Source organism: Artemia franciscana, chromosome 19 (assembly GCF_032884065.1).
Source record: "Artemia franciscana chromosome 19, ASM3288406v1, whole genome shotgun sequence".
Classification (NCBI taxonomy): domain Eukaryota; kingdom Metazoa; phylum Arthropoda; class Branchiopoda; order Anostraca; family Artemiidae; genus Artemia; species Artemia franciscana.
This window is the reverse complement of record NC_088881.1, coordinates 5,203,645-5,224,202: the sequence shown is the minus strand read 5'-3', so window position 1 is coordinate 5,224,202 and position 20,558 is coordinate 5,203,645. Positions and strand designations below refer to the sequence as shown.

The following is a 20,558-nucleotide window of genomic DNA, read 5'->3' as shown; positions in this document are numbered from 1 at the left end:
TCGCTCTTAATACTGGCTTAAAATTTCACACCGAATCCCATCAGGTTTTAAAAAGGTGGAGGGTAGTGGCTGCAATTTTTGGCATGTGCTTTAAGATTTACTTATGAATTACGTCACATGCATAAACCAGTAAAATTAAGGCAAACCTTTGGCAATGGCATTATAGGGAGCAATTTCTTTGTTTTTTTTAAAGTATTTTACACACATTAATGATGTGTTATACCTTGAAGCTTTTTTCATGTTTATTTTTTGTCATTTCCCCCCTACTTAGGTGCATGATCCAAAAAATCTAGAAATTTATTTTTGCTAATCCGAAAAAAAATTCATTGTCCAAATAAACCCAATAAATCCAAAAAGTATCTGGAAACCCCTTTTTTCATTCGTTAATCAAAAACTTGCGCTTTTTTGTATGTGCGTGTTGTGTGTGTGTTGATGTGTGTTGTGTGCGTGTGTTGTGTGTTCATGCTGTATGTGCGTATTGTCTGTGTGTGTTGTGTGTATGTTGTGTGAGTGTGTGTGTTGTGTGTGTGCTGTGTTTATGTTGTATGTGTGTGTGTGTGTTGTGTGTGTGTTGTTTATGTATTGTGTGTATGTTTTGTAGCACAGAGGGCCAGAGAGTTTACTTTTAGAAACAATCTTGCGACTTGAAAACTTTCCGTTCTTTCTACTGTGTGTGTTGTTGTGTGTGTTGTGTGTGTGTGTTGTGTTTCCGGTTGTTTTGTAGTACAGAGGGCCAGAGAGTTTACTTTTAAAAACAATCTTGCGCCTTGAAAACTTTCCGTTCTCTCTACTATGTGTGTTGTTGTGTGTGTTGTGTTTGTGTTTTATTCGTGTTGTGTGTGTGTTGTGTCCGTGTGTTTTGTGTATGGGCTGTGTGTGTTGTGTGTGCATGTTGTGTTTGTGTTGTGTGTGTGTGTTGTGTGTTCATGCTGTATGTGCGTATTGTGTGTGTGTTATGTGTATGTTGTGTGAGTGTGTGTGCTGTGTGTGTGTTGTATGTGTGAGTGTGTGTTGTGTGTGTGTTGTTGTGTGTATTGTGTGTGTGTGTGTTGTAGCACAGAGGGCCAGAGAGATTACTTTAAAAACAATCTTGCCACTTGAAAACTTTCCGTTCTTTCTACTGTGTGTGTTGTGGTGTATGTTGTGTGTGTGTGTGTTGTGTTGTGTTTGCGGTTGTTTTGTAGTACAGAGGGCCAGAGAGTTTGCTTTTAAATACAATCTTGCGACTTGGAAACTTTCCGTTCTCTCTACTGTGTGTGTTGTTGTTTGTGTTGTATTCGTGTTGTGTGTGTGTTGTGTGTGTTGTGTATGAGTTGTGTGTGTTGTGTGTGCATGTTGTGTTTGTATTGTGTGTGTGTTGTGTGTGTGGTTGTTTTGTAGTACAGAGGGCCAGAGAGCTTACTTTTAAAAACAATATTGCAACTTGAAAACTTTCCATTCTTTCTATTTTGTCAAGATTTCACACAGGAGCCAATTAGGTTTTAAAGACAGGGGTTTATTGGCTTTCTGAAATACGTTTAAAGAATGATGCAGTTGGCTTACGAAATGCGTCATAGCCATAAACCAACGAAATTCAAGCTCACTTTCTACTACGGAATTGTAGGAAAGTAGACATTCTTTATGAAAAAAAAGGTCCCGGTACCGGGACTCAAAGGAGTAGGTCCCCGTTAGTATCCATAAGGAAAACTGACATTATTTATTAAAAATAAGTCCTGGTACCGAGAACCGAAGGGGTTGGGCCCCGGTAGTATCCATAACCCCAAAACTACTGGTATTCTTTATTTCTCCGATAAATCTAGTAGAGATGTTTTGCATACATTATAGATGAGTTTCATCAAGGGTGCCAATTCGCGAAAAGCAAGGGGAAGGGTTCTCCTTCGTTCCTTTTGCAATAAAGATATAAAAAAAACCTACTTCACCCTTCTTCAATTGGCGTCCCTGAGTTTTATGTGAAATACTAAAGCTGTTTTTGCTTGTTTGTCACTCTCCCCTTGCTTAGGTGCATGATCGTTGCCTGCGATTATTCGTTTTGTCCGCTTTTGATGTAGCACGCAGCATACAAATAACGCCACGTCGCATACTATTCGCAAAGCGACAAGAAGATCAGCTTTATCAAAATCTCATGACGCTTACTACTGGGAAACATGATGAGATTCGTTCAATAATTGTTGAAACGGCAGCCTTGAAAAGAGAGGATCTTCTTGAAATGGCACGAAATTATAAATTTCCTGGTGAGTGAACATGTTTTTTCAGTGATCATTGTGATCATTCAGTGATCATTGATGTAACCAGTCGTGGATTTTAGACGGTTTTGTGGCTCACCTGAATGTCGAAAAATCATAATTATATCACAGTGTTGATGGGTAAAAAAAAGTAGAGTGACTCGTAAACTTTTTGTTCTGGTATTGGCTTAAATTTTCATACAGGAACCAGTCAGGCTTATAAATCAGGGGGCTTCCCTTTTTGATGTTCGCTTAAGTAATTATTTTATTGGACTACGTCATATACATAAACACAAGCAAATTAAATCAGACTTTTTGTCACTAAGTGGAATGTAATTTACTTTTTTTTTTATTTTATCTTGACGTCATACTATGAATTGACGTCATATATGTAAACCCCTCTTTTTACCACTAAATGGAATGTAATGTGCTTTGTTATTTGATTACATCTTGTTTTTACAATCAGTTTGTCTAGACAGGGTTCCACTTTTTACAGGTGGGGCTTAGTTTACACTAGTCATTAATTAACTGCGCCAACGCATTTTCAAATGTTACATTCCCTTTTTTTGAATAATTTTATTTTAGTTATTATTGTAATTTATCTTATTTATGCTTTATCTAAGGCAAAATATATTATAAAGGTTTTTTTATTTTTGATTCACGTTTTGAAACATTAAAGCACACTTTTCAAAACACTTAAAGTTTTCAATAAAACGCAAATGACGCAATTGGTTTTTGAACATTTGTGTGTCGTTTTAAATTTGAATTCAAGGATGTTCTAACAGATCTTCACTAGACCTTGAACCCATATTACGGTTCTCAATCTTGTGTTGTATTGTATTTAATGAGATCCCTGATCCCGCTTATTTTCCTCGAAAATAAAGCTGTGTAAAATAAGTAATGATTCATTCAAATTTTTCAATAAAATTATTTGTTAATTTTCAATTATTGAAATGATTGAGAAAAATCATTCTAAAATTACTGTTCCGTCATTTCTCTGAAAATTGTGGCTGATCCAACCCTTCAACACTTTACAACAGATCAAGATACAACCAGTGTTTCAACACTTTGTCGCTGGGTTAGTACAGAAAAAAATATTGGTTAAGAACTATGAAAGAATTATTTTATCACAATTCATACATTTAATTGATTTATACGTAGAAAAAAATAATTCGAGAATTCAAGCGATATGGTAAGGGATAATGGGAAATGAGTTAAAATGTATAACATAAACATTAATTAAGTTACTTTTTAAGGAAAAGGCTCGTAAATTGAATTAAAATTAAAACTTAATGTCTCGCAGAGTAGTAGTTCTGGCCTCCCTTTCACCCGGGGAAAATTCCTGATTAGCACCATTCTTCCTGTCTCCCAAAAATTTTCAGGCCAAATTTTAACGAGAATTTTATTTATTAGCAAAATTTCCGTGGATTCATAAAAATTTCTGTTTATTTAAATCTGACTTTTCTTACTTTAGCCTCTGCAAAATTATCTATTATCTCGTCCCAACTGACTGCTTCTAATTCTTTAAATTCGATCTACTTACTTTTTGCTTAAAACTCAATTTTAAGTTTCTTAAATTCGGTCTAATACGTTTATCTTCAAGGAACAGTGTTGAAGACGTGGGAAAAATAAAAACAGAGGACTCAATTTGCTTAAACTTGCTGCCAAATATGTCCATTAAAATTCCAATGAAAAGACTTACAGTAAAATGCGACTTTTACTACTAAAATTAATTAATTAAAAAAAAACAGTCACAGGGTCATTGCTTCAACGAACCTGAAGTAATATCCTTGCAATTTTTAATGAACTTCGTTGAAGTAATTATTCTGGGACTGTTAAAAAAAAATTAGTTCGAAGGTCGAATTTTATTGTTGTTTTTTTATTTATATGTGTTTTGCTGAGGAAGGTCCTTGGATATTGCGTCGAAATATTAATTTGAGTTTTGAGCAAGTTTCAGTGTCTTATAAACAAATCCCCAAAGTTTTACCTGTTGTTGTGTTTATATATAAATATAAAAAAGATAAAAATATTTATAGTTAATTATATATCATCAATCAATCATCAATCGTTTTATTAATACTAAAACACTATTACAAACATAAAAAAGTTATTTGGCTCAAGAAGCTTTGCTTGTTATGGGCCATACAACACAATAATAAAGCACTAAAAGAACCATAAATAATACCCTAAATCAAACAATACATATGAAATGAAGGTGAAGAAGAATAAACACTAGCATACAGTGAAAAAAACTGGTAGTAATTATAATAATAGAAATAAGCAGAAACCAAGAAAGTAGAGAAACTGGAAAGACAAAGTTGACATTAGAACCTCAGAAAAAAAGACAAATAAACAAGGACATTAACAGTTAAGTCCTTGTTTATTAATATAAAACATTAATTGTTTATTAATATACGCTATAATTTTTTATTGATATAAAACAATGATTTTTATAAATAAAAAAATGCGAGGGGTTATTGAGCTTTACAAGTTTGCAGTTTTACTAAAGTACTGTTTTCGAAGTAGTGAATGACTTTGATTACTTCATGATCATGATTAACTTTTAGTTTATTTCAAGTGAATTGGGCAAATTCGCGAAATTTTTAAAGGGAGAAGGGATCTAAGAATTGACAACTAGTGTTTTGCCAGAAAAGTGTTCTACTTTTCATGAATCTCGCAGTAGCTGCGAACATTCACATTCACCGACTGTCCAAATAAACCATTGGACAGTATAAATCAATACTGTCCAATTTTGTACAAATAAGTTATTTCCAGGTTGGTTTACATGATTTAGAACTTCAGAGGGTGTGCCACTTCAGAGGCAGGGGGTACCAACCAACTGCCTCTTTCCCCACCCCTAAGCCGTTCATGAAAGGTATCGTGCAGCAAAAGTAATGGTGATTTTTTTTAAGGAGTTGATGACTCAGAGGATAGTGGCTATGAAGACTCCCATCCAATGAGCAGTCAGGAGGTGGAAAAGCACACTGAAGTTATTCAAGAGCTTGTGCTTGGTGCTCTTAATAAAGCAGTGGCAGCTCAGCTAGTGGACTCAATAGATGTTTATAGGAAGTCTGTTATTGGTACGTTGCAACGCTGTGTTGAAGCTCTTGAAGAAGATGACGAGGAACATGATCATCGGGCACATGACTCTCTTAAACAGGTGAGGATCTTACTGGATTCGGGTGTGAGTACAGCTTATTTTAAAGGAAAAATACAAGAAAGATGCGCACGTAAAAGACTTTCTTCATTATGGGTTTTTCATGCGAGGTTAGGTTAGAAAACACTCTTTGTTGACTAGATTTTACCAGTGGGTTCAACTCTTGAAAATTAGGGGGGGGGGATATTTTGTTGTTATTTGTTTTTCCGATTTCGTCAATAGAAGTACCAAAAATGGCCATTTTTAATGAGATTTGGAAAAAGAGGTGTTTTTTTAAACCTAGGAGAGATGGCAAAAAATCACTTTTGTCTCTTTCCCACAGTCTGATGGCACTAGATTTGAATTTATTTGAAGAAAGTCACTTCAGATTCGCTCGATTTTCCTTCTGAGCCTTAAACATCTCTAGAGTGGCCGAAAAGAAAAAATCTAAAATCGCGCGATTGCCATAATAAAGACGCGTCTTAAGAAAATGAATTTCACAATACAAAAAGCTGAATTTATATTTTCGATTCTACGCGTAGAAATAGCAAAGAAGTAGTAAAATTCGTTTTGATTTTAAACTTCTGGCTAATCTGTTGAAAACTACGGATTTTACTAACTACAATTTTTTTTTTAACTACAAAAAATTTTACAATTTTAACTACAAACGTTAAAATTCGTTTGATCTTAAACTTCTGGCTAATCTGTTGAAGACAGAGACTTCTGTTAACGCCGAATCGATGAATTTAATAGAATAATTACCTCTACTTCTACTAATAACTCACCGCAGTGCCAAGCCGCTGGAGACCAATACAGCTACGCATGCTCCTCTTCCATCTCATTTATTAAAAGCCTCTATGTTTACACCCTCACAAGAAGTTCGCATTTCCCGTAAATCTTTCTTTACGACATCCTCCCATCCCAACTGCGGACTACTGCATCCCAACTGCAGATGGTTGGCAACTTTTTTTTTTATTAATTTAACTCATTATTGTTTTTAAATCAAGTAAATTTTAATTAATGAGATTAATTAATTAAGCTTTATTGACTGAGCTAAATTTAATTAGTTTAATGGATAATTTTATTCTTGGAGGCAAGGTTAATTTCTATTTCTTCGAATACTTTTCAATGTATTTAGAGGTAAAAGCGTCACAAGAAAATTTTCTAATTAATTGTTTAGAAATTTAGCTCGACAATGAAGGTCAGGTAGCGAGTGATACTGGACTCTTATTTTTTCAAAAGTCAAAACATATATATATATATATATATATATATATATATATATATATATATATATATATATATATATACTAGCTTATTTTTTTTTTTTTTTTTTGGCTTTTGGCTTTTTTTGGTTTTTATCTTTTTTTTTTAGCTTTTTTAGTTTTTATGGCACTTGGTATAAACCAAGTGACATATAGTAATCGTCAATTCTGTCTGTCGATCTGTCTGTCGGTCTGTCTGTCGGTCCCGGTTTTGCTACTTTAGGCACTTCCAGGTAAGCTAGGACGATGAAATTTAGCAAGCGTATCAGGGGCCGGACCAGATTAAATTAGAAATAGTCGTTTTCCCGATTTGACCATCTGGGGGGGGGGAGTGGGGGGCCCGTTAATTCGCAAAAAATAGAAAAATGAAGTATTTTTAACTTATGAGTGGGTGATTGGATCTTAATGAAATTTGATGTTTGGAATGATATTGTGTCTCAGAGCCCTTATTTTAAATCCCTACCGGATCTGATGACATTGGGGGGAGTTGGAGGGGGAAACCTAAAGTGCCAGTTTTGCTACTTTAGGCACTTCCAGGTAAGCTAGGACGATGAAATTTGGCAAGCATATCAGGGACCGGACCAGATTAAATTGGGAATAGTCGTTTTCCCTATTTGACCATCTGGGAGGAGTGGGGGGCAGGTTAAATCGGAAAAAATAGAAAAAATGAGGTATTTTTAATTTATGAGCGGGTGATTGGATCTTAATGAAATATGATGTTTGGAATGATGTTGTGTCTCAGAGCTCTCATTTTAAATCCCGACCGGATCTGATGACATTGGGGGGGGGGGGTTGGAGGGGGGAAACCTAAAATCTTGGAAAACACTTGGAGTGGAGGGATCGGGATGAAACTTGAGGGGAAAAATAAGCGCAAGTCCCAGATACATGATTGACATAATCGGAACTGATTCGCTCTCTTTGGGGTAGCTGGGTGGGGGAGTAATTCTTAAAAACTAGAAAAAATGAGGTATTTTTAACTTACGAACGGGTGATCGGATCTCAATGAAATTTGATATTTAGAAGGATATCTTGGCTCAGAGCTCTTATTTTAAACCTGACCGGATCTGGTGACACTGGGGGGGGGAAACCTAAAACTTGGAAAACACTTAGAGTGGAGGGATCGGGATGAAACTTGGTGGGAAAAAACACAAGTCCTAGATACATGATTAACATAACCAGAACGGATCCGCTCTCTTTGGGGTAGTTGGGGGGGGGGGGGTTAATTCTGAAAAATTAGAAAAAATGAGGTATTTTTAACTTACGAACGGTTGATTGGATCTCCATGAAATTTGATATTTAGAATGATATCGTGTCTCAAAGCTCTTATTTTAAATCCTGACCGGATCTGGTAACATTGGGGGAAGTTTGGGGTGGGAAAACCTAAAATGATGAAAAACGCTTAGATTGGAGGGATTGGGATGAAACTTGGTTGTAAAAATAAGCAGAAGTCTTGCATACGTGATTTACATAATTGGAACGGATCAGCTCAATTGGGGGGGGGGGGGGGTAATTCTGAAAAATAAGAAAAAATGACGTATTTTTAACTTACGAAGGAGTGATCGGATCTTCATGAAACTTCATATTTAGAAGGACCTCTTAACTCAGATATCTTATTTTGAATCTCAACCGGATCAAGCGTAATTGGGGGGGGGGCAGTTGGGGGGACCGGAAATCTTAGAAAATACTTAAAGCGGTGAGATCAGGATGAAACTGGATGGGAAGAATAGAAACATGTCTAAGATACGTGACCGACATAACTGGGCCGGATCTGCTCTCTTTGGTTGAATTGGGGGGGGGGGGTGCGTGGTAATTTTGAAAATTGAGGTATTTGTAACTTACGAAAGGGTGACCAGATCTTAATGAAATTTGATATTTAGAAGGATCTTGTGCTTTAAAGTTCTAATTTCAAATTCCGACCAGATCCTGTGACATTCGGGGGAGTTGGAGGGGGAAACCGGAATTCTTGGAAAACATGAAAATTGGGGTATTTTTATCTTACGAATAGATGATCGGATCGTAATGAAACTTGATTTTTAGAAGGAATTCATATCTCAGAGCTCTTATTTCAAATCCCGACCAGATCTTTTGACATTGGGGGGAGTTGGAGGGGGAATTTTTGGAAAAACACTTGGAGTGGAGGAATCGGGATGAAGCTTACTGGATAGAATAAACAAATGTCCTTGATACATGATTGACAGAATCGTACTGGATTCGCTCTCTTTGGGGGAGTTGGGGGGAGGGGTTCAGTGATTTGGCGAGTTCGGTGCTTCTGGACGTGCTAGGGCGATGAAAATTGGTAGGCGTGTCAGGGAGCTGCACAATTTGACTTGATAAAGTCGTTTTCCCAGATTCGACCATCTGGGGGGCAAAAGGGAGAGGAAATATTTGAAAAAATTTGGTATTTATAACTTACGAGTGGGTGATCGGATCTTAATGAATTTTGATATTTAGAAGGACTTTGTGACTCAGAGCTTTTATTTTAAATCTTGACCGGCATTAAGCCTCTTATTTTCCTTTTTAAATCAATCTATTGATTCTTAGAATTTTGTTAGAGCTCATACCATATGATCTCTTGGCTCTTAGCTCTTCTCGCCTCGTCACAAGTGTCATATGAGCTCTTAGCTCTTGTTTTCTTTTTTCTTTTTAGTTTTTTTTGTAGTTTTTACCTTTTTTAGTTTTTTTTTCTTTTACTTTTTTTTTAGTTTTCTTTTTCTCCTTAATTTTTCAGTTTTTTAGTTTTTTAGCTTTTTTAGTTTTTTTAGTATTTTCTTTTTAGTTTTTTTTTGTAGTTATTACCTTTTTTAGTTTTTTTTCTTCTTTTGTATTAATGCTAAAGCCAAGGTTCAAACCTGGATCCTCTCGAACCTAGTACCTGGAACATAACGCTTTACCAACTCAGCTACTTCGGCTTGAATACATTCGTTTTTGAATTGGTATATGATGAAATAATTCAGACGTCATATGCGGACAAACACGACGTCAGTCGACAGACAGACACACAAACAAACAACTTATTTATATATATATATATATATATATATATATATATATATATATATATATATATATATATATATATATAGATGGAAAAATTGTGTGACTTTTGATCTTCTACCCGACTGAAGCCATTGCGACCTCTAAAATAGGGTTCTTTCTACACTAATCTAGTTTTGCATGAAATATCAGAGCTAAATATTAATAAACTATTTAAACTAAATAAAACAGTTAAAACAATTAAAATAAAACAGTTAAATTAAATAAAGCAATTTTAAATACTTTAGGTGACACACCATCATCTGTAAACAAATAGTTTTAGAGTTACAGGGAAATAGAAGTCTTGCAGTAGCTATTGAGACGGTCCAACTTGATTTAACTTGACTAAAATAGATTTGAAGACTATGTACATGTTTTTAAAGACATTAAAAGTTGTATAGAAATAGGAAAAGCGGATTATTACCATTTGAAATTCCTGAAAACAAAGCTCCTTGAAAACTCATTTTATATTTATCTGACGGCTCAATGAGAGTTGTAGTATTTGCGTAATAACATTTACTCTTTGAGGTGTCTAATCACTGCACCTACAAAATGAACTAGCACTCCTCCTTCATATAATAGCAGATGCTCACTACGCCTACAAAATAACCTATCATTCCTCCTTCATATAATAGCTGATGCTTACTGCGCCTAAAAATGACCTACCACTCCTCCTTTATATAATAGCTGATGCTCACTGCACATAAAAAATGACTCCTCCTTCATTTAATAGTTCATGCTCATAATAGTTAATGTGGAATTACATATCATTAAATATAATTTCATGAAAAATCAACTGATTCAACTTAGCAATTTTAAGCATTAAGATATTTATCTATTTAAACCACTATCTCGAATTAAAAGTCATTCGAATTTATTTCGAACGACTTTTCAGGAACAAAGGCTGCACTGTGCGTTATTTCTTCTCAATAACTGGGATGTTCAATAAATTGCTCTTTGATACTATTAATTTGATTGGCTGTCTTAGAATTGTCAATCGATAGCAACTTGGTCATCTTTGGGCCAAAATCTTAGTTTAGTGCCACAAAATAGCAGAAACACCACTTTCCCGGGGTACAATCTTTTTGGTCATTTAAAAAGAACACTAAGAATTTTAATTTCCGTTCGAATGAGCCCTCTCCCGACTATTGGTTAGATGCGATCACCCTTGGGGAAAAGAAAGAAATAAACACGCATCTACTATCTTCATTCTTGCAAAAAAAAATCCACATATTTGTAGATAGGAGCTTGAAACCTCTAAAGTAGGGTTCTCTGATGCTGGATTTTGGTGTTATTCTCCCCTTTTTCAAAAATCAGGCAAACTTTCTGAGACCCGCAGCTTTTGATGGGTGATATTAAACGCAATGAATTTTATGTAGTTGAAACCAACATAAAAAGAACACTTTTGATGCTTTAATTGTTATCAAATTCCCTTTGTGTTTTACAGTTTTGGCTACTATTGGCCCGAGTTTGTCCTTACTTACAGTTTGTTACCACGAATTATCTGATTAATCCACACTTAGATGGAACAACAATCCCCTTAGTATGTATGTATTTCCTAGTTGCAATAATTTTGGTATTTTGGGGTCATAATTCTGGTTTTGGTTTTATTGTTATTTATTGGTTGTTTGTATATTTGTACGTCATATAAAGCGTAAATATTCTTGACTAGTATTTTGTATTATTTTTAAAATAAAATAATGAGTTAATATTTTGTGCTAGTTATATTTTGTTTGATGAGTTCATATTTTGCATTCTTGATCTGAATGCAAAATATGAGAAAACAGGTTTCATAGCCGCAAATACAAATGACGGGTGACAGAATGCATTGGACTTGGGTGACAGAATGCACTGGATATAATTTGGGCTATATATTTTCACATAAAGGGGGATGGGAGTAAAGTGTAGTGGGTCTGCAGGCAAATTGTAGTAGCTACAGTTATTCTGCTTTTTATAAAGTAAGAATTGTTTTCTAATTTCCGCCGTCCAAATACTTTATGCTTTACCAAATACTTTTTCTCATATCTTACATTCAGATCAAGAACTTGAATGTGTTCTGAATAATTACTTACTTACTTAGGTCCTCCCATGCCTGAAGGCACATAAGGCAGCGACAGTGGTTCGCCACGACGAACTATCCTTAGCCATCGACCAAAGCTCCTCCATCGAAGACCTTGTCAACTTCGCCCTCTTTTCTAACATCCTGCCAATGGTCATTCTGGGTCTCCCTGACTTGCGGAGGTTCTGAATGATTAACAAGCACCAATTGAATAGTTGAAATAATGTTTTTCAGTGGTGATAATTCTATTCTTCTCCCCTCATTATAGTATTCTGTTCTTATTTGCAGATTTTAAATGCCGCATATCAAGTTCAGGTCAGTGTTCGGTCATCCACATCCTTTGTTTCTACATTCTTTGAGCAGTTGCTACAGCTTATTATGCAGATTGTTTTGCCTTGGAATGCACCTCCCAAACCGGATCGTGAATGGAGAGCGAATGTGGCTGCAGAGACCCTTGACTCTTTAAATCCAAGTAGATTAGCACGAGGTGTTTGTCATCAGGTGAGTCTAAACCTTTCTTTTATGAGGACCTAGAAAAAATACCCTTAAAAATAATTACCCCCCCCCCAAAAAAAAAAAAAAATAAACAAAAAAACTGCTTGTGAAAGTCTCATTATGATAACCCCACCTGAGAGACAAAAGACAGGGCATAATTGCCAAACTGCGTCATCAAAAAAATTCGTCATCCTTAAACCTCACAAACTCTTCATTACTAAAATTCGTCATGTTTTAGTGAAAGCTACAAACTGTATGCAATCTCTTTAAACTGTATTCCTTGCTTGTCTACAGGGCTGGATTTAAATCTTTGGCGCCTCTAGGCCTAAGCATTTTGGCGCCCCTAGGCCCAAGCATTTTTCTTGAGTGGAGAGACACAGAGATTTATGGGAAAATCTCCGAAAATTCGGGGATAATGGAAGCCTTGAGCAGAAGGGAACTGATGAGCCAAAAGTAATGCAAGAGAGAAGTGATACTGAACTCTCAGTTGCCATTTTTGGCAGACATCTGACAGTTTAAAAGTGGCCACAGAATTCCTGTCTTGTAATAGAATCACTTCTGTGAATAGGCAGTGCAGCAGCAAAGTACACTTGGCAGTTTGACGATAAATTACATCATTCGCTAGTAAAGGTGATATCGCTAGTGATAAATGACTAGCGTGTGGAGATCTTTGCTGCTGCGAAAATCCCCGAAAATTCGGGGATAGCGGAAGCCTTGAACAGAAGGCAACTGATGAACCAAAAGTAATGCAAGAGAGAAGTGATACCGAATTTTCAGTTACCATTTTTGGCAGACATCTGACAGTTTAAAAGTGGCCATGGAATTCCTGTCTTGTAATAGAATCACTTCTGTGAATAGGCAGCGCAGCAGCAAAGTACACTTGGCAGTTTGACGATAAATTACATCATTCGCTAGTAAAGGTGATATCGCTAGTGATAAATGACTAGCGTGTGGAGATCTTTGCTGCTGCGAAAATCCCCGAAAATTCGGGGATAGCGGAAGCCTTGAACAGAAGGCAACTGATGAACCAAAAGTAATGCAAGAGAGAAGTGATACCGAATTTTCAGTTGCCATTTTTGGCAGACATCTGACAGTTTAAAAGTGGCCACAGAATTCCTGTCTTGTAATAGAATCACTTCTGTGAATAGGCAGCGCAGCAGCAAAGTACACTTGGCAGTTTGACGATAAATTACATCATTCGCTAGTAAAGGTGATATCGCTAGTGATAAATGACTAGCGTGTGGAGATCTTTGCTGCTGCGAAAATCCCCGAAAATTCGGGGATAGCGGAAGCCTTGAACAGAAGGCAACTGATGAACCAAAAGTTATGCAAGAGAGAAGTGATACCGAATTCTCAGTTGCCATTTTTGGCAGACATCTGACAGTTTAAAAGTGGCCACAGAATTCCTGTCTTGTAATAGAATCACTTCTGTGAATAGGCAGTGCAGCAGCAAAGTACACTTGGCAGTTTGACGATAAATTACATCATTCGCTAGTAAAGGTGATATCGCTAGTGATAAATGACTAGCGTGTGGAGATCTTTGCTGCTGCGAAAATCTCCGAAAATTCGGGGATAGCGGAAGCCTGAACAGAAGGCAACTGATGAACCAAAAGTAATGCAAGAGAGAAGTGATACCGAATTTTCAGTTGCCATTTTTGGCAGACATCTGACAGTTTAAAAGTGGCCACGGAATTCCTGTCTTGTAATAGAATCACTTCTGTGAATAGGCAGCGCAGCAGCAAAGTACACTTGGCAGTTTGACGATAAATTACATCATTCGCTAGTAAAGGTGATATCGCTAGTGATAAATCACTAGCGTGTGGAGATCTTGGCATAGGCATTCCACCAGAAAAAATATTTGTTGCCCAAAAAGCAATCATAGCACGCTGGAAAGCCATTGGAAAGCCTGTTATTTGTGCTATTCAAATGTTTGAATCTATGATAAAGAAGCCGAGCCCTGCTCGAGCTGAGGCTTCTGACGTTGCAAACGCGATACTTGATGTGTTTGCTTTTTGGTGAAACAGGAGAAAGAAATTATCCTATGTAATGTCTTAAAATTATGGCCAGTATTTTAAAAGAAGCTGAATCTGTCATTTGGTATAGGCGGGTGTTTAGTGGCTCAACAGGGTTGCTAAAATGTCCAACATATCATGTGAATACACTGGCAATTTACTGCTCGTAAAACTGCTTATAAGTGCATGGCATCAGCAATAATCATGCTTACTAGCACTGGCATCTCGGCCCAAATTATTGCAAAGTTTAGGCCTTTCTGTCCTGTTATAGCAGTTACGAGGTCCCTTCAAGTCTGTGACCAGTGCCATCTGCTGAGAGGTATTGTACCTATCCATTATTTGGGTGAGCATGATGCCTGATTGGCTGAAAGGCGTAGATTCAAGAGTCCAGCATGCCATTGAATTTGGCAAGCTTAGTAGATTTATTACGTTAGGAGACTGTCACCATTGTTACCAGGTGTCGCCAAGGATCCGGTTTTGCCAATAGTATGCGGGTTATAATAGATGAAGACTAAAGCAGAACTTTTGTTTTCTAAATAGGCTATTTCTGGATAGTATGTCTCATGCATAGCCCAGAGCATACGTCCTAAATGTCCAAAGAAATTGGTGAAAATGGACGAACAAAGGAGAACGACTTCTTGTCTTCTACTTCTCGTTATTGATTCTTTAGTAGCAAAGCTAATTCGAATGCTGTTACAAAATCATCATTATTTATGGGCGACCTACTAAAGGACGATTTCCAGCCCATAGTAACCGAATTTTAAAACGCGTAAAAAAGGTCAAGTGTAAAAGAATTGCTATTTCACGCTGATTCAGGAATAGTTATCGGGTTTAGTTGCCCTTATATCACTTGTGACTCTTGAGAAGGGCACTAGAAAATCTGATTTACCATCGAATAAGTCCCCTCCAAAGTTTGTACGACCATCCCTTCCATAAAAACCTTATATGCTCCCTGGGCATCACTCGGATCACTTTTGACTAAGTAAAATTTTTGTCAATCTTAACGGTAAAAGTTTATTGTATCAACGAATTTATCAGATCGAAATGAAAATTGCACTAGTTACCATAACCGAAAACCTCATCTAGGAGAATTACAGTCCCCCTTTTGAACAACAAGAAAAATTCCCTTTTCACATGGAATGTTGCGATGTGTCACCTTTCTCTCTTTTGATCTCCTTTTTTTGTCGGGGTGCCGCTTTTTTTCTTTTTTTTGTTGGGGATGCCGCTGAAACATCATAGAGGGTAATCCTTTAGGGACTTGTTATCATCATACATAACAAAAACTTTTTTTTTTCCCGAAACCCGCAACTTGCAACAAGCTCTAGAAGCTTACACTTTCCCGAAGAGCCCATGATCACACTAAATAAATGAGCAGATTTTTTCTTGATTCAATTTAGCTTCGCTGGGCCAAATCTAATGACAAAAATACAATGCAAACTACTTTTTTATTATCTTAAGGATTTAGGATTCGAGCTCAACGATATGACAATGAATCTCTGAGAGTAGAAATTCTCTCTAAATTTCTTATAACGAAAGGGATGAAATTGTGGCTTATTAGTCAAGGTTCTCTGGTTATATTTTGCATGTCGCAAGAAATTAGCTTTGCTATCATTTCTCCGTGGTTTTGACACTCAAAGCGGCTTTGTTATTAAATTAATAAGCAGGTTTTGATGACTTGAATTTAGCTTTGCTTGGCCAAATCTAACGGCGAAATTACTATCCGATTAATTTTGATATTCTCTCTAAAGGTTTAGGATTCGATTTCAATGATACGGCAGCGAATCCTGAGGGTAACAAGTCCCTAAAGGATGAAAGCGTGTCATAATAGCGAAAGTTCTTTGGTTTTATCTTGGCTGTGCAAGGAATTAAGTTATTACGTCTTAGTGGCTTGGGCACTATAATTTGCTGTATAGTTTGACAATAAGCAGGTTTTGAGGATATGAGTTTAGCTCACCAAATCTAACGACAAAAAGAGCCAAGTGGCTTCTGTAGTCTTCCTTTTATTGTCATTCCCTTTGGCTTCCAAGTGGCTTCTATACTCCCTCTTTTATTGAAAGTCCATTTGGCTTCTATACTCTATATACTGTATTCTCCCGCCAAGTGGATTCTATGTTCTCCCGTTTATTGTCACTCCTTTTGGCTTCTTTACTTCGCACTCCGGCCAAGTGGCTTCTATACTCACTCCCTTCGGCTTCTGTACTCTATATACTGTATACCCCCGCCAATTGGCTTTCATATTCTCCCTTTTATTGTCACTCGCTTTAGTTTCTGTGTGTACTCCTACCAAGTGGCTTCTATACTCTTCCCTATATTTTCACTCCCTTTGGCTTCTATACTCTATACTTTGTATACTTCCTTTAATTGATAATAGAAGCTTTAGCTTCTATTCTCTCCCTTTGATTGCCACTCGCTTTGACTTCTATACTCTATATACTGTATACTCCGGCCAAGTGGCTTCTATACTCTCTCTTTGGCTTCTATACTCTATATACGACATATACTCCCGCCAATTTGCTTCTATATTCTCCATTTTATTGTCACCCCCTTTGGCTTCTACACTCTATATACCGTATACTCCTGCCAATTGGCTTCTATATTTTCCCTTTTATTGTCACTTCCTTTGGCTTCTATACGTTATTCTCCCGCCTAGTGGCTTTCTATACTCTCCCTTTTATTGTCACTCGCTTTGACTTCTATACTCTATATACTGTTTATCCCCGCCAAGTGGCTTTTATACTCTCTCTTTTGTTGTAAATTGAATATATTTTTATTCAGAATTAGTAAAAGCACTTGTTTAATTTGTGATTGTAGGGATGAAAAGACTTTGTTTCATTATCTTTCTGAGCATAGACTTTATGAAAATGAAAGAATTAAAATGCAAATCAAACTACGAAAATTTTCGGACTCTGATATATTGAATATTATTGTTGTCTGGTATGTTAAAGACGCTCCTCACGCAGTTTTAGTATGTTTAAATAAAACAAAAGGACTGAATATTATGTAAAGTGTTTTTTTCTTCTCTTTCAGCCTCGTTTTCTGTATGTACCTCCTTTTGAATTTTGCCTAATTCTTGTTTCTTCAATTTCTTTGTGCTATTTCTTTTCCGATTTCTTATATTTTATGCTCCTTTTTTATATTAGATAGGGAAACACATTTTACGGGTTTAATTACTAAATAAATCATTCACTCGTACTCTCCCTTCAAAATGTAGGATCTGAGTTCAACAAATTATGAGACATCGAAACTTCAAGGGGAGCAATTTTGACAAACAGCCTGTGGTAGCTTAAGGGGTGAAATTGTAGCTTATTGGGTAAGGGTCGCTGGTATATGCTGCCTGTTGCAAGAAACTAATTTCGGGTGTCGTACCTCATTGGCTTTGACATTTTGACTCACAATTGGCTTTATCATTAAATAAATTACCATGTTTTAAGGATTTGACTTTAGCTTGGCTTGACTGAATCTAACGACAAAATAACTAGCCAAATAGCTTTGAAGTTTTCCTTTGAAGATTTAGGATCCAAGTTTAGTCATATGGCAACGAATCTTAACAGGCTATCAATCCTGTCAAACTGCTTGTGGCAGCGCAAGGTGTGAAATTGTGGCTTATTATGGAAGGTTCGCTGGTATATAATGCTTGCTGGATTGGATATAGTGTAGACGATTTTTTTTTGTGTGTGTCTTCGATATCCAGGTAGGTCGTGATTATTTATTAAAATAAAAAATTTCTTTGGGAGGGGGATAAGGAAGGCCGGTAGTAACACAATCAACAAGAGCACCACTTCTGTCAACCTCGTGGCTACCATTGTTAACTGGTTAGGATGTATGGCTTGAAAAACGTTGACTGAAGTTCAATTATACGGTATGCTAGACCACTGGAATCGTGCTATGAATGAAACATAACTAAGCGTGACATATCGTGTCACTGTTGTGCAACATGGTTTCTTCTACGCCAAATTATAACGTGGTGTACCCTCGGTATCCATTGGGTGTTTTATAATACTTTTTTTTTCAGCTTTGCGAAAGACTTCGAGAATCTCATGAGGCCTTTCAACAGAGCATGCGTCAGTTAGAGGCACGTCTCAATGGGCAGTTAGAAAGGTGTGAGGAGATTGGGCAGCGCATGCGTCGATATCATGCACCTCGTCTTGCTCGTCTGTCGCTTGAGGCTGTATCTCTGAAGGACTCTGCTACTTATGGTAAATTTGGTAATTTTTTTTGTTATTTTTTTGGCAAATGGCAAATTAGCTTTTTATTAGTTACTTTTTTTATGATTTGGCATTGTTAATGTCAAGGTTTGCACAAAAGGTTTTGACAAGATTCTGCGCAAATGATGCTCTCGTAATTCTGTGGTACAAATTTAGGACCTTGTCACCTTATTGTGACAGGTGTTAAGGAATCTGCTATTTATGGCTAATTTAGTAAAGTTTTTGGTTAATATTTTCGTATATGGCAAGTTTGTTTTCCTGTCCGTTGCTTCAATGTTTGTGTTTTGGCATTGTTAATGTCAAGGTTTTGCACAAATGGTACTCCTGTAGTTTTGTAAATAAATTTACGACCCAAGATCCTTGTGTTTAAATTGCTCATTCTATAATAGCAGCCTATTAGAACATTGATCTTCGAAAAAAAGGAAAATAATGTCGGCCATTCTGTAATAGTAGCCACCTTGAATGTTTGTCTTTTGAAAGAAAAAATTAAAAAAATGGCGCTTGGACAATATGGCCGTTCTAGCATATACACATCATGGATAAGAACGTCGTAAGTTCTCAGTACTAACAAAACAATGGTCAACCTATGTGAAAATAATCTCTATTAAAGTTTGAATTTTGATTATCTTTGGCAAACTCTCTTAGAATGATGACGCTGAGACGCCTCTTAACTGGTTCTGAAAGAGATAGATAAAAAATAGGGAAAAAAGCGAGGAAGAAAAAGTTTTAGCGCTTTCAAGATATTAATAATCTTATGCGGAAATAATTTTTATTCAAGTTTGAATTTTGACTATCTTCGTCAAATTCTTCTAGAATGATGACGCTGAGACGCCCTCTTAACTAGTTCTGAAAGAGAGAGAGTGAGAGAGCGAGAGAGAGAGAGAGAGAGAGAGGGGGGAGCGGGAGAGAGAGGGAGAGAGGTTAATTGATTGATTGATTGGAGGGAAAGTTGAAAAAGAAAGAACAGTGTAAGCTGGTGAGAAACTAGACTTTAAAAACTCTTGCTTAAAGTTTGTGTCTTGCTTTATAATGTGTTTGGCAGCAATGGGTGACAATTTAAATCGGTTTAAAGAAATGTGATGGAAAAAGAAAGAAAGGAAGGACGGAAAAAAAGAAAGAAAAGATGTGAATTTTTTACTAATTTCCGATTTGAAATCGCTCATGTCACTTGTAAATGGCCATCAGTCTCCATATATTTTTTTACACATGTTTTTCTGTGTATTTTTATTTAACATTTTTCCAAACAGGTATGTCTCAAAATCTAGGAGTATTACGGTTTTTATTCTGTGAAAATATCAAAACAGGTATATTTCAACGAGAATACTGATGAAGGGTATTTTTTTTGGTGGGGGGTGTAATTACGCTTAGGGTAGGCATCGACGTCCGTTGACACACCCTCTCCCCTAGAAATTTTATCTCTTGAATTTCTGATTACTTCTTTTTCGAATAATTAAATAAAATTTGGGAAATGCTTGTTTGCAAAAACGTTTCTTTAATGAAAATGCACATAAAGTGTGTTTACAAAAAAATATGGAAATCGAAACGATAATTTATTAACATATTTTTTTTTTGCATTTTCAGTAAACAAATATTTTACCAGTCAAGCATGTCCCAAAATCCACGATTGTTGCGATTTTTTTCAATGAAAATTAAAAAAAAGTTTTATTTCAGTGAAATATCAAAAATAGGGATTTATCAAAATCTAGGGGGGAGGGCTTACACAGAGGGGTGTCGTCAGAGCCTGTCCCCATGAAATCCTTAAAAATTCTAGAATCTCTGGCCACATCCTATTAAATTAACTAATAATATTTGTTCTTATGTTATTCCCCCCCCCCCCTTGATTTTTTTGTCTTAGAAATGTGTTTCATGTTTTTCTTTCTAGGTGTACCAGCTCTTGGTAGAGAAATTGGAAGAGGTCAGTATGGCGTAGTCTTTGCTTGCGACACATGGGCTGGCTATACTCCTTGTGCAGTGAAAACTGTAGTTCCTCCTGATGATAAACATTGGAGTGACTTGGCAATGGAATTCTACTACTCAAGGTCAGTGATGTCATTGCATGACTGAATAAGTTTTTTGGAGCAATTTCTAAATGTGTTGTGGAAATAAAACTTTGGATAGGTAGAAAGATTAA

At 36.4% G+C, this 20,558-nt stretch overlaps 1 protein-coding gene across 2 annotated transcripts in view; it reads left to right on the top strand.

Moving 5' to 3' along the window:
• The window catches only part of LOC136039192 (dual serine/threonine and tyrosine protein kinase-like), a 100,242-nt gene that overhangs the window by 54,448 nt on the left and 25,236 nt on the right, over positions 1-20,558 (top strand). The window contains exons 7-11 of one of the 2 annotated variants that reach the window (XM_065722713.1): positions 2,000-2,231; positions 5,135-5,382; positions 12,004-12,216; positions 18,235-18,427; positions 20,310-20,466. In XM_065722713.1, the coding sequence (XP_065578785.1) occupies positions 2,000-2,231; positions 5,135-5,382; positions 12,004-12,216; positions 18,235-18,427; positions 20,310-20,466 (1,043 nt within the window). The remainder of the gene's footprint in view (positions 1-1,999; positions 2,232-5,134; positions 5,383-12,003; positions 12,217-18,234; positions 18,428-20,309; positions 20,467-20,558) is intronic. The other variant, XM_065722714.1, reaches the window with a different exon arrangement.